Here is a 14,231-nt window from a genome sequence, read left to right on the forward strand (position 1 = left end):
AACTAGGCTATATCGTTTCATTTCTGTAAAAAAAAGGCTGTGTTTAAGCTAATTTTGTTCACGAATATGGTATTTTCCTATAATTACGATCTTACTTGATCTATTGTAGCCCATTGATAATATGTCACATTATAAAACACATTATTTTTGTTTATATATCATTTTTTAAATTATAATCCTGGTTAATTAATAACAAAGTCCTTTTAAGACTATAAGGTATTATATAGTCTTTATTAATAAGCACTTTAATTGTTTTTCTAATCAAGGTTTTCACATTTGTGTTGGTGTGAAAATATTTATAGAAACATTCATTATTATTGTTGTTATTATTATTATTATTATTATTATTATTATTATTATTATGTAGGTTTTTTTCCCTAAACGAAAATAAATCTCTTCCTGCTTTGGTTTTAACACGGAGCGAAAAAGCAGTTGGACACGGCGTGGGAAGAACTCGTAAACAAGACTTCAGTCGAGTAACGTTAGCTTGGTTATTACCATATGTCTATGGTTTATTACAACCGAAATGAAATATTATTCATGTATGATTTAAAGTAAGACAGTATTTATCTCAAAGAGGTTGTTTTTGTTGTTGTTGTTGTTTACAGTATTACAGCAGAGATGTTGTATGGCAGCCTTAGCGCGTGACTGTTTAAAAACTAACGCTTGCTAACTCGCTCATCTCTAGAGCTGTCCAGAAAAAACAAAACAACATCCCAGTATTCAAGCCACGTTATAACTTTAAATAGACCACGATCGTTTACTGTTTTCGAATGCATAAAGACTAGATACATCCGAATAGTGACACTCGCTTAATTTCGCCATCTGCTCGTTTGTTGTTGGGTGACTCAGACTTTCATCACAGAGACACAAGATGTTGAAGTTTCTCGGATTCAAGAATGACGGAGCCAGGAAATCTTCTGAGAGAGAAACTGATGGATTTGTCATCATTGGTGAGTAATTTGATCAGTTTTAGAAGTGCCTTTATTAGTTTCTACATTTTATTTTTATTTTCTTAGTTGACTGCCAAATCTGATCTAACACAAGAGGGCGCTATAATTCAATCCTCAAATTTAGTGTGAAGGCTGTAGTTCAGTAGAAGAAAGACTAAGTACTAAGTATGAATAATTAAGCCATAGTATGTTATATATTGTGCCCCCAGTCTCCTGTAGCTGGAGTGGATATGAATGGCCAAGGGTCAGCGTCAGTTAAATGATCTGACTTTGTAATCTTGACAGATACAGTGAAACCACATACTTCCTTCTTTTGTTGTGCTTGTGCAGCAAATAGGCTTGATGTTTTATGTTTTCTGCTTGTCAGACAGCTCCACGGTAACATATATTTGCACTTCTGATAGACGGGAAGCATATAATCTTCATTGTGACTATATTAGAGGGAATGTAGGTCAAAGGGAAAGCGAGATCCCATGCTTCATAAAGTGCAGGATATGTTGACTGAGGGCTCGAGCCAGATTTGAGAAGCTCATTCAGTGTGCCCATGTAGTTGAGGAAATACTGCGAACCGGGGAATGGAAAAGTACCGCTGAATATTTGAGGATAGATGGATGTTTGGCAAACTCGAATGCTTCTGTAATTTTAGGCTAACCATGTTGTGAGAAAGCTTGGGAAATGACCAGAGGAGGGACCATGAGGCTTTTCATTTGAAGCGGATGTTTCTTCAAAGCCTGCAGTTCTGGATTGCCACTTAACTCTTGTGACATTAATTTGAACTGCTATCAAAGTACTGCATTTGTGTATTGTCAGAAAGGCTAGGCTTCAATGATAGATTATAGAGTATATATGCTAAGTTCCTGATTTCATATTGATTTTACAGAGTGCATTTGGATCTGGGACTAAATTCTACAATACATTATTACTCATTTTTATTACTCATTCTTTATGCAAAGTTGCAGTGTTATAAAATGATTATCAAACATTATTATTTTATAGATATTTGAGTCCTAATCTTCTAAGTACTTTCTCAGCATTTCAGGTTGAAGAGATTTACTCAGTGATGTTTGAAACCTCTTTTATTCTCGAGTTTAAGTAGTGTGCTAAGCAACAGGAACACAAACTGTACATGATGTAAGATGTAATTAAACTGGTCCGGAGTGCAGCTTGCTTCATGTGTCCCAGTCTCAGTACTTTAGGATAGAATTGTATGGTAGAAATGAACTCAACCCAATCAATTGCTCTGGCTCAACCGGAACTTGACAAGACTGTTTTCTCAGACTGCAGCAGAATAGATTTGTTGGTCCTGTTAGGAGCATTAAATATGGTTAGGTTATGAAACTTACCTTATTCTTTAAGTGAACTGACGGTCTGAAATTTCTAGGAGTCACAACAGATTTTTTAAAGCAAGTTTAGTTCTTTTTTCCTGAACGAATGGAATAGCAGTTGACCATTGTTCGTCTGTAGTGTCATTGACCTGTGTATCATCAGGTGCATGTGGCTGGAGATCAAAAGTGTGAGCGGATCACCTCCAGCACATTAGACCAGGCTCAATTGACCTGGGTTTGTGGACCCGGGTGACAAGGCTGCGGTGATTTCGGACTATATAGGCTTACGTTGCATTATTTATCTGTGCCACAGATCTGCTTCTCTTGGAAAAGCTATTCCTTGCTTTTGACTTTGAAGTGCTTACTGACCATATGTGATTTGTTAATTAACAACAGTAGCTATAAGGTAGGTGGGAGCTTAGTGAAGGCAGGGACAGACTGTTGTGTTGCATGTTATAACTCATGTCTTAAAGCAGTCGACTGCATTCGGCACATGCATTTCATCCTGTCCCAGGACCACCCAGTTCATGTTCACACTTTGACTGTACAATCTGAAGATTGAACGGCAACAATGACAACATGGAAAGTGCAAAGAAATATTAAGGTTGATAAAATACAAATTAATACAGATTTCGTGCTCTTGGAAATTCTATGTGTTATAGCTAAAGTTATACAGGCAATAGCGGTGAGTAGTTTTGTGTTTGCTCTACCTATCATTGATGTTTGATTGGGTTTAATATACCCTAATTACCAATTTACAATAGTTACCTCTGGTGAATTAATTCAATAATTATGGCTCCTAGATGTAAATGTGTCTATGTGCTCTCATTTGTTTCACTGTGATATTTATTAAAGCTGCATAAATTGATATAACACATTCCAGAAGAGAATGTGCTTAAAAAACTCAGCCAACATGATGTGTCATATTGTCCAGTACAACCAAATTAAAGGGGATATAAACCTCAATCTCATGTTACCTATAGAGTAGTGTTGCATTTTTCATATCTCCAAAGGGTCTTTAGTTTTATCACACTTATAAAATAAAGATACAGCTTTACAATTTTTTCCCAGACGAGCTAAGAGTAAGAAAGTCACAAGCACAGATTTTTTTTTGGGTGGGGGGGTTTGGTCTGGGGGTTTATAGAAAAGTTTCTGTATGTACTGTATTCTATATATACGACAGTCACTTCACATTCGAGTGTCCAGACCTTTGACTGGTGCTGTATAGGCATGGGCAGGTACGAGATTAGGACAGAAAATAGCTTATTACTTCTAAATTTTGATGTTTTAATGAAAAAAGCTTGATAACATTTTAAGTGGATCTCAGAGAACAGTATAAAATAATAAAAAAGGCAGTTCATGACCCCTTTAGCCTGTCCCCCGAGAACACGACACCCTGAACAGTAGAGTTCAATCACTCGCATTTAGTTTCAATTACCCAAACTTTATTTGCAGTTTTGGTTTTTGGCTAAAAAAAAAATAAAAATAACGAAATGAAAGGAAGCTTTATTTTTTTAGCTCGGGTAAGAAATTTATTTTGGTGCATCACTACTTCCTTCTGGTTTGGAGTGTCTTATAAGAAATTCACACTGACAGAATTTTGCAGCAAATATATATATATATATATTTGTTGGCATTTAAAGATGGTAGTTTTAAATGAGCAAAGTTGTAACAAATGTGAGCAGAGTTTGTGACCCACCTCATGATGCAGTTGGAAACTAGGGTCCAGGATGAACAGCTACTAGCAACCAACACCACGACCCGGTGACCTCCAGTGATTATTTCGCTTTCAGTGTGAACGCCCCTCGACACAAGTCAGAACATAACCAATGGGCAGCATCTCAGAGGGACTTACTTGTGCAGTTGTTTGATAACAACAGGGAGGAGCCGTGTGTGCTTGTGAGTGCGTGCGTGCGTGTGTGTGTGTGTGTGTGTGTGTGTGTAGGCCCCAGAGATGAGCCAGACACTCACTCACCAAGTCATCATTCAGCTCTGTTATTCTCAGGAGCAACAGGAAGAGGCTGGCTTAATTTTCAAGGAGGAATTACATCATCTGCAGCTCCACACAGGGAAGAGATGTAAACATGTCCCGTGTAGAGGATCTCTGTATCGTTCATCATTCTGTTAGTGTCTGGTTATGATTCCAAGGTGTTGCAAGTTTCTGTCAGGTAACATTGTTGACTATAGCTGTAAGTACCCTGATGGACTAATGCTTTGTAATCTGTTAGTTTAATCAGAAAAGTACTCTGTTAAGTGTAGTTAATCCACATTATTTTTTTGGCAGCGAAGGAAAATCAATTATTCTTGCTGAAAATGAAGCTGTTGACGTGAAGGGCCCGTTATTGGCTTTGGGGCTCGCTGTGTGCTGAATAATGCACCTTTCTTCTCTGATTGATTTTAAAATGATTAATTCTTTGTATTTTTTTGCTTTTCAGGTGAAACTGTTGACGAGCAGCGACAGAAGATTCAGTCCATTAACATCGGGCAGCCCACAACAAATGTAATCGTACAACCGTCTAAGGTGAGTTTGTTTCTCTTTATTGAATAAACCATTAATGCTGCAACAACCTAGTGATGTTACAATAAAAAACTTTGTATGAATTTGTACAGTATGATTCATACACATTCGTAAACATGAAGGTTTACTCCTAACGCAATCCATAAACCTGTCAGTGTGGCATAAGCAGATTGTATAAGAACGTACATATTTCTAAGAATTAGCCACCAGTCCACAAAAATGTAATATAGTTATTGTTGCCATGAATTTGTGTTGTGACTGGATCACTGATTCAGTAGCCGCATTTCCACTGTCGGGCCAGTGCAAGCCAGGCCGGGCTAATAGCACCGAGGCCAGAATAAAATAAAAAAGGGCATTTTTAATCACTTGGGAATATGTCGTTCCTTGGAAAAAAATCTTAGTAAAGACTGTATAGTTATGTTATGTTATGCATTTCATCTGATGCAAGACATTTGTTATGTAGGAAAAAAGAGCCCCAGTTGTAGCAACTTTCATTTTATTATTGATATTCTACGCCAGAAAGTGGTGATTATGTTCTTTTGAACACATGGGATGGAAATGTGAAAGAAAATGTGCAAATTTGTGCTTTATTCACAAATGTTTTAATAATTTCGTTAATTTTGCACATTAGTTAAATTCTAAACTTTGCATGGCAGCATAGCTAATGATGTACATGTTTGTTGAGAAAAAATGTGCTGTACTTTTCTATCTGATTAAACTTATATGGAAGCCCGTTTCCGCCACTGAACAAAAAAGGTAATTGCAATTTTTTTTATATCGCAATTCAAAAATTGCATAATACATATTCGCAATCGCGAGTTTAAAAAGTCGTAATTGTGAGATATAACAAAGTCAATAACCTTTTTTACATTTTTTATTTAGTGGCGGAAATGAGCTTCCATAAACGTATTATTTCTTTGCTTTGAGCTGTGTATGGAGTTCCGTTTTCAATCTGATCCTGAAGAGAGTAATTAAATCTTAAGGATCGCTCATAGAGTAATCAGTGTTAGCGTGATTTCCATATGCTGTGTGCTGGACGAGAGAGAAAGAGCCCCTTGAGTTAGGCCAGCCGAGCGGGTGTGTGACAGGTGCCTGGTGGCAGGACTGAACAGAGCCAACATGTGCAGCTGCCTTTCAGCAATCTGTTCCACAGCACCGCCTGGAGACATGTGGCCAGTCAATGACTCTCAGTCTCACTCTTTCTCTTTCAATAAGAAGGGCTGGAGTAAAACCCATACTTTACCCTGGAGTTATTGGTGTAGACTTGTGACAGTTTGATTCAAATTTCCAGTGAATAAGTGATGCGAGTTCCAGTGTTAAAGTCCCAATGAAACCAAGCAAAACAATAATCCCTTCAGAAACCTGTCATTCACATGAAACCATTGCAGCAATCAGCAAACAACATCGATCTGATAATCCAAAATCAAGTCTCACCCTACTTTTTTTTTTCTTGTTCGAGAAGCTCACGATAAGGACAAATGGTGATTTGAATTTCCATTTCAGGCTGTCTTTTAGGGGAACGAAACTGACACCACATGCAAAACATGGCCAAACATCGACAGGAACAAAATGACACTTCACAGGATAGCTGTTGAAACGCCTCAAAAGCACATCCCCAGAAATGACCAGTGAGTTGAATCAGCAACTCTGGGACTCTTTCTTTTGAGCCACACAAGAGTGAAATTCATCACAGCTGCCATTCAGAATCCTAATTTAGATGCTTGAACGAATAGTCCAATCCAAGAATTACATTTAGAAATTTGAATTATAATAAAATTTTAGTCTGTTTCTCATCATAGGGGTTCAAAGCACTTGGAATATAGTGCTCCACTCATATGGACTGCATTTGTTGTGCTCTTTAGCCTCGGGGCTTGACAGTTTTCAATCACATCCACTTTCATTGTATGGAAGTTTAGAGTTCCACCTTATTCAGTTCAGTTAGTTATTTGGGTTTTGCTTCTCATGTTACTGTAAAGAACTGGCATTAATGTATTATTACTCTTTGTCTGACATGTGTTTGGCATTGATATAAGACAAACAGGAAAGGTAAGAGTGTGAAAGCACCTCCACAACTCTGACAGCCAGCACCAGACACACCAGCTAAAGTCTCAAAGCTTTGCTCGTTTCATCACAGAAAAGCTAACATCTTTTTGTGCATTTAGTATCATATTTGACCTTAATTAGTAATGCACAGAAAAGACAATGTCTCACACAAACTACTGTATGTTTTACAATCTAGACTGGCTTTCAAAAGTTTGGGGTTGGTCAAATTTATTTAAGATTTCTATTAAGTTTTTTCTCTTTTTTTAAGAAATGTCTTTTCACCAAAGCTGTAAAAACAGTAATATTATGAAATATAAATACAATATCAAATAAGTGTTTTCTCTTTTAATGTATTTTAATGTATGTGTTCCTTTGATATAAAGCTGAATTTTCATCTTCATTACTCCAGTCTTCAGTGTCACATGACTCTCCAGAAATCATTCTAATAGGATTATTTGCCGCTCAAGAAAAACATTTCTAATTTATCATCAATGAAAATAAAGATTTTTTTGACGATTGGACAGTTAAAAAGAACAGCATTAAATCTTTTGTAAGATTATAAACATCTTTACTGTCATCTTTCATCAATTTAATGTGTAAATTTAATTTATGTCTTACTGCCCCCTGAACTTCCGAACAGTAGTGTAGTTGATTTGCTCCAATTTACAAACAGTTTTAAACTAGTTATTATCTATGTACTGTACTCAATGCACGTGTGCCCCAGTACTCGTGTTAAAGTATGAAGTTCAGCTCTAGTTGTGGTACAGCATGTGACTTCCTTCGTCGAGATGTTTCAGGCCTGTAATGACTCCTCATCCACCTCAGATAAGACCAGATTTCTCATCTCTGCGGCTGCAGCCTTTGCTCTTTATTTGGGGTACTGATAAGACCTAGATTTTATAGATCATAAAAATGAATTGACTATTGACTATTTATGTAGTCATTACAGTAAGTATATAAAGAAACTAATATCTGACATATATCACCCGACCTTGATTAAAATGAGTTTAATCTGAACTGAACCAGCATTAATGAGGATTTAAAGAGCTTGCTCACAGTGGCAGTTTGGTAAATGGTAGATAGTTGAGTTGACTGATAATAACAGTGCTGCTCCTCAACAGATCTGGTTTCTCAGTTTTCACTGAGGATTTTCTTTCTTTTTGTTCAGCCATCCAGTGCCGGGAGCAGAGGAATTACAGAGACGACTCGGCCTTCCTCCCAACCCACGTCTGCCAAGATGTCCTCAGAAACACACGCTGTAGACGCCACCCCAGCCCTCCCTGAGCTTCTAGGAGACATACCTTTCACTTTAGCACCACACATCCTGGCCATGCAGGCGGGACTGCCCTTTGTCACAGATATCACCTTGCCTCACAACATAAATGACAAACTAACCAACTTTCGTTATGACTTCACCTTGGAGAACTCAGTGCTTTGTGAGCCGTGACTCTTTGGCCATCAGTTACATCACTAAACCCGTGGTGAACTATGAGCCTTTCCTCTTTAACCGTTTGCCTTTTAAATAAACCAAGATCTAGTTTAGCTGACAGAAATCAGTCACTGACTGAAATCCGTCATCTGTCCTTTTAGTTTAAATAAGTTAGCATCAAGATGGTTTACAATCTCTCAGGGTCTTGCACTCGATTGTGAGATGAGCGTTACTGTCTTGTTTTAACACATGTAGAATGTAGTTCAAATTTTTACGGGTGTACAATCTCTCGGGTGTAAAAGACTGCAGGTTCCTGTAGCATAAGGTGATGTGCTGAACTGAAATAGGGTTGTTTTGAAACTGCTAGGTTTCTTAGTAGTTGCATTGGGCTGGTTGATGTTTCAGACGTCACGGTCTGTGTTGGCCTTCTTTAGTTTTTTTTCTTACTTCTGCAAAGACTGTAATTTATAGAATCGGTTTTAAGGTCATTGACTGAAAACAGCCAGGGAAATGTATTATATATTGATATATCTCTCAGTGATCTTTAAATGTATGTAAAATAAATAACTTGGTAATAGAATTATTTTATTCAAATGCAAATTATATTTAAAAAAAACTCCCTGTCTGCTATTGGTCAGTCAAACAGTTTGTCCCGCCCTAAACGGTTGCTATTGGTTGACTCAGATGTCTGGTTGGGATGTGCAAACAACAACAATGTCCTGATACTGGTGCAGTGTTTTGCTCTTTTCATGGGAATCAGGATAGAATATATCTTACTTGTAGTTGTCTGCATATAATACTGGGATATGAAGTGTTTTTATCTCACAAAAATTACACACATCACTTTAAGTTTCTTATGAATGGAGTGCACTTAAAATCACGAAACAGACATCGGAGGGCTTTTTATAAATAGGCCAATATCATATCTCTCTGTTCGTAAAAGTGTGCTTTTTACTTGTTTGTGTAAATATAAATACCTCGACTGGTGTTTGGTTTTAATGCATGACGGTTTTAAGTTCTGCCGATACATGACACACCCCATTTTGGAAGGCAGATATGTATTCTGAACTAAGTTTGATTGCAAAAACGTGCACATGGATTTTAGTAGGATTTACTGTTCTGTTTGAATATGCCACACAGTTTCTTGTTTTTCTTTCATCTGAATTTCAGTTAATGAATGGGTTTCATCATAGTGTGTGCTGCTATTTACACAATGCACTCAGGAGTTCAGCTGTCTCAAGTGTTTACTTAATATCGGCTGATACTACTTCATATCTCACTTTTGTTTTAAAAAAAAATGTGATTAGTCCGTTTTGATTTGTCTTTCCGACATGGTTATTTTATTTTAGCTTCCTCCGAATGTATCTTAACTATCCTTTTCAAAAATGTACTGAAGTAATCAAAGTTGTGTTTGCGCTATAAAAATGTCTGTAAAATAATTGACTCCCCTTAAAATAATAAATAAAATAATTGACTCCCCTTAAGTCTTTTGTTGGATTCCTGGATATCTCGAACAAAATTCATCATTGTTTCTGATGCCACATGATTCTGAGCATGTAATATGATGTTGTTTCATTAAAATCTTATTTGACAACATTGCTTTGTTGCAATTTGCTGTTTTGCATATTCATATCTTGTAAATATTATTCAGCCCATCTAAGGATTTATCACAGATTTACTACAGAGTAAATAAAAAGCAAAAATGTTACCCTGGACCACAAAACCAGACATAAGTTGCATGGTTATATTTCTAGCAATAGCCAATAATACAATTGTAAGGGTCAAAATTATATTTTTTTCATTTTTGTCAAAAATCATTAGGATATTAAGTAAAGATCATGTTCCATGAAGATATTTTGTAAATTTTCTATGGTAAATATATCAAACGGTAATGTTTGATTAGTAGTATGCATTGCTAAGTGCTTAATTTGGACAATTTTAAAAGTGAATTTGTCAATATTACAAATTTTTTGCACTCAGATGCAAGATTTTCAAAGTCAGCCAAACATTATCCTGTCCTAACAAACCTTACATCAATGGAAAGCTTATTTATTCAGCTGTATAAATCTCAATATCAAAAAATGGACCCTTATGACTGATTTTGTGGCCCAGGGTCACAAATGTAAAGGTTTACCAAATTGTCAAATCTAATTTTAAAACGTGTGACAATTTGCCCCAGCCTGACATTTCTATCCTGATAGCTCAATTGTAAGATGACCCTTGTCTAAATGTATGTCAGTGTGGTTCATTTGTTTGCCTAGTAGCTGTATGAAAAAACATTTTCTACGTGGTGGAAACCAACATATATAAACCACCGACAGAGAAACACACATTTATATTATATTGCATTAGAGTTTGAGATTCAACACTTGTGACAACTAGCCCCGGCTTCTCGTAATGTCTTCTCACGCATTGCTAACTTTTGCATTGCTTACAGTTAAGTCCGTTACACTGACCATCTGTGTTATTATCTACTACTAATGTTTGCACTTTTAGATCAGTCACTGAGTTTACAATCCAAACCAATAGCAAGGCAGAATCCCAAACGTTCTAAACAACAATAAATCTATTGGCTCTCTCTAAGTCCATCATTTTCGCCAAACCAATCATATTTTAGTTCGTTCACGCAATGCTCCAATCAGAGGCCGTAAGAGCGCCGGACGCTCCCGCCCACGCGTTTCAGTGACTGCGCCGCTGGAGAGCCTGTCATTTGGAGTAACACCAGGCGAAAGAGGGGTGCTGAGACACACGACAGTCGGGATAAGCGTCAACTTTTTTTAAGGTTCCAGACTCGGATGAACTCCTGACACATTTTAAAGACTGGTCAGCGTCAACCAAACATCTGCCTGAGCAAACCGTCGTTCAGGGAAACTAACATACGTTGCTACAAACTCAGCGCTCTAACCGACAAACCGAAGTTGCGCGCTAAACCAGCACTGTAACTGTTAAAGAGTTTAATCAATGACTTAACTCAATGAATGCCTGGGGAGTAATTTATTCGCGTATTTTACAGTGAAACTAGCACATAGTACGGTTCAGTCATGTCAGCATCACCTGTGCACTCAGCTCGAGCCAGGCGCAGCAATGACGGGTCCCCCATCAACGCCTCCTCTTCAGCATCATCATCGTCCTCATCCTCCGGCAACACGAGCCGGTTGCAGCCCATTCGCGCCACGGTGCCCTACCAGCTCCTGCGTGGAAATCAGCAGCACAGCCCGACCCACCCTCCCTCTTCCTCCTCCTCCACCTCCTCCTCCACAGTCGCAAGCAACACCGATCCCACAGCATCACCTCCAGCCCAGCAGCGCAGCTCCAGTCCCGGCAGCGCGGCAGGAAGCGGCCCGCTGGACGCTCGTCTGATCCCGCGGCAGAGGCGCTCTCCCCCGGAGCACAGGAGCTCACCGGAGCGCTGCCCTCCTTCACCTGTCCTCAGAGGTAAACAACAGGCCTGCTTCTACATCTGCTGCCATTCATTTAACTCAAGCATCTTCACATACGCTGCTGCTGCTGCTGGAGTCGTTTAATCGGGTCGAGCTGTGTATCATGAAAACAACATCCATTCTTCATTTATAACTGTTATTATAAAAGAAACGCGAGATTTATATGCATCTTAGATTTATATACAGTGAGTACATATATAAAATGCTTTAGACCCAATTAGCTAAATCATATTGCAGGCGAACGCATTAAAATAGAATGTAAATAATAATGGTGTTTGTGCATTATGACCGTGGCTGTGTTTTAAAACGTAGCGAGCTCCCTAGACGCAAGGTATATCCTACTGGAACGCGTTCCGAACACGTCCTGCGCGATGACGTCTATGTAGTTTGCTCGCTAGGATTTGAGACACAGCCCACGCTGGTTCTGCTCCGGCTAAAGCTAGCGGTGGTGGAGATACGTAAACACACGCATAACTCCTAATATTGGCGTTATTTCTGTGTTTCCGGTCCTATATGAGATGGTATATGTGTTTCTCAGGGTTGTAGTTAATTAGAATTACGTGTGTAATTGGAGGCTGAGTGACGAGGCCCCCTGTGTGGCCTACACACACACACACACACACACACACACAACCCCGCTGTTCTGCTTCATAACACACTATTATGAAACATAACACACTATTATGATACATAAGTGGTGCAAATTGAGCGCCTAAAGCTTTATTTTACCATTTCTATGTCTTTCACTTTATGTGCTGACTGTGTATTAAGGATAAATTAATGAGAATGACATCTAAGAATCTATTCATTTATTCCCAAGAATGTATTAATATTGATATTGAGGCAAAAAAAATATTTACTGCATTATTACTTGGTGATAAGGTATTAGACACTGTTGTCATTAAAAAGAAATTGGTTTATGGGGATTTAACAACAATAATAATTAGGCACCAGAAATCTATTTTGACCACTTATCTACTAAGAGAACAAATATACACACACACACACACACAGGTGCTTCTCAATGAATTAGAATGTCGTGAAAAAGTTCATTTATTTCAGTAATTCATCTCAAATTGTGAAACTCATGTATTAAATTCAATGCACACAGACTTTAAGTCTTTGGTTCTTTTAAGTGTGATTTTGCTCACATTTAACAAAAACATACCAATTCACGATCTCAACAAATTAGAATACTTCATTAGAAAAAATAAATAAATAAAAAATAACATTTTTTAGTGAATTGATGGCCTTCTGAATTGTATGTTCATTCACTGTACATGTACTCATTACTTGGTAGGGGCTCCTTTTGCTTGAATTACTGCCTCAGTTCAGCGTGGCATGGAGATGATCAGTTTGTGGCACTGCTGAGGTGGTCTGGAAGCCCAGGTTTCTTTGACAGTGCCCTTCAGCTCATCTGCATTGTTTGGTCTCTTGTTCCTCATGGGGTTCAGGTCTGGTGAGTTTGCTGGCCAGTCAAGCACATCAACACCATGGTCATTTAACCAACTTTTGGTGCTTATGGCAGTGTGGGCAGGTGCCAAATCCTGCTGGAAAAGGAAATGAGCATCTACAAAAAGCTGGTCAGCAAAAGGAAGCATGAAATGCTCCAAAATTTCTTGGTAAATGGATGCAGTGACTGTGGTTTTCAAAAAACACAATGGACCAACACCAGCAGATGACATTGTACCCCAAATCATCACAGACTGTGGAAACTTAACACTGGACTTCAAGCAACTCAAGCTTCTCCACCCTTCCTCCAGACTCTAGGACCTTGGTTTCCAAATGAAATACAAAACTTGCTCTCATCTGAGAAGAGGACTTTGGACCACTGGGCAACAGTCCATTTCTTCTTCTCCTTAGCCCAGGAAAGATGCCTCTGACGATGTCTGTGGTTCCTTGACACATGTGTGTGGTGGCTCTTGATGCCTTGACCCCAGCCTCAGTCCATTCCTTGTGAAGTTCACTCAAATTCTTGAATCGATTTTGCTTGACAACCCTCATAAGTCTGCAGTTCTCTCGGTTGGTTGTGCATCTTTTTCTTCCACACTTTTTCCTTCCGCTCAACTTTCTGTTACCATACTTGGATACAGCACTCTGTGAACAGCCAGCTTCTTTGGCAATGAATGTTTGTGGCTTACCCTCCTTGTGAAGGGTGTCAATGATCGTCTTCTGGACAACTGTCAGATCAGAAGTCTTCCCCCTGATTGTGTAGCCTAGTGAACCAAACTGAGAGACCATTTTGAGTTGATTAGCTTGCCAATAAGATTTTTCCAATATAATGATTTTTGCTCACATTTAACAAAAACCCACAAATTCACTCTCTACAAATTAGAATATGGTGACATGCCAATATGTCACCATATTCTAATTTGTTAAGAGTGAATTGGTGGGTATTTGTTAAATGTGAGCAGAAATCATCACAATTAAAAGAACCAAAGACTTCAACTACTTCAGTCTGTGTGCATTGAATTTATCTAACAAAAACTTTTTCACGACATTCTAATTTATTGACAAAGCACC

The 14,231-nt window shown here is 38.2% G+C and overlaps 2 protein-coding genes and 1 long non-coding RNA gene across 8 annotated transcripts in view; 2 read left to right on the forward strand and 1 right to left on the reverse strand.

Moving 5' to 3' along the window:
• The window catches only part of LOC132145605 (uncharacterized), a 52,975-nt gene that overhangs the window by 37,176 nt on the left and 1,568 nt on the right, over positions 1-14,231 (reverse strand). The gene's annotated exons all lie outside the window — the stretch shown is intronic.
• LOC132145596 (UBAP1-MVB12-associated (UMA)-domain containing protein 1-like) lies at positions 421-9,707 on the forward strand. 6 transcript variants are annotated; one of them, XM_059556725.1, is made up of 4 exons: positions 421-719; positions 853-953; positions 4,714-4,799; positions 8,008-9,707. In XM_059556725.1, the coding sequence occupies exons 2-4, from the start codon at positions 875-877 to the stop codon at positions 8,284-8,286; spliced, it is 444 nt and encodes a 147-aa protein (XP_059412708.1). In that variant the 5' UTR covers positions 421-719; positions 853-874; the 3' UTR covers positions 8,287-9,707. The 6 variants fall into 6 exon arrangements, with proteins under 6 accessions (XP_059412708.1, XP_059412711.1, XP_059412710.1 ...); XM_059556728.1 differs by having other exon boundaries at positions 451-490; positions 866-953; XM_059556727.1 differs by having other exon boundaries at positions 451-476.
• LOC132145601 (glucocorticoid-induced transcript 1 protein-like) overlaps positions 10,948-14,231 on the forward strand; it is a 36,484-nt gene continuing 33,200 nt past the window's right edge. The window contains exon 1 of the mRNA XM_059556737.1: positions 10,948-11,703. Within this exon, the coding sequence (XP_059412720.1) occupies positions 11,310-11,703 (394 nt within the window). The 5' untranslated portion in view covers positions 10,948-11,309. The remainder of the gene's footprint in view (positions 11,704-14,231) is intronic.

This window comes from Carassius carassius, chromosome 8 (genome assembly GCF_963082965.1).
Source record: "Carassius carassius chromosome 8, fCarCar2.1, whole genome shotgun sequence".
Classification (NCBI taxonomy): Eukaryota; Metazoa; Chordata; class Actinopteri; order Cypriniformes; family Cyprinidae; genus Carassius; species Carassius carassius.

Coding starts and splice junctions, on each gene's coding strand:
- LOC132145596 (XM_059556725.1), top strand. CDS start 875: ATGTTGAAGTTTCTCGGATTCAAGAATGACGGAGCCAGGAAATCTTCT. Junction 954..4,713: donor TGATGGATTTGTCATCATTG/GTGAGTAATTTG, acceptor TTTGCTTTTCAG/GTGAAACTGTTGACGAGCAG. Junction 4,800..8,007: donor TAATCGTACAACCGTCTAAG/GTGAGTTTGTTT, acceptor CTTTTTGTTCAG/CCATCCAGTGCCGGGAGCAG.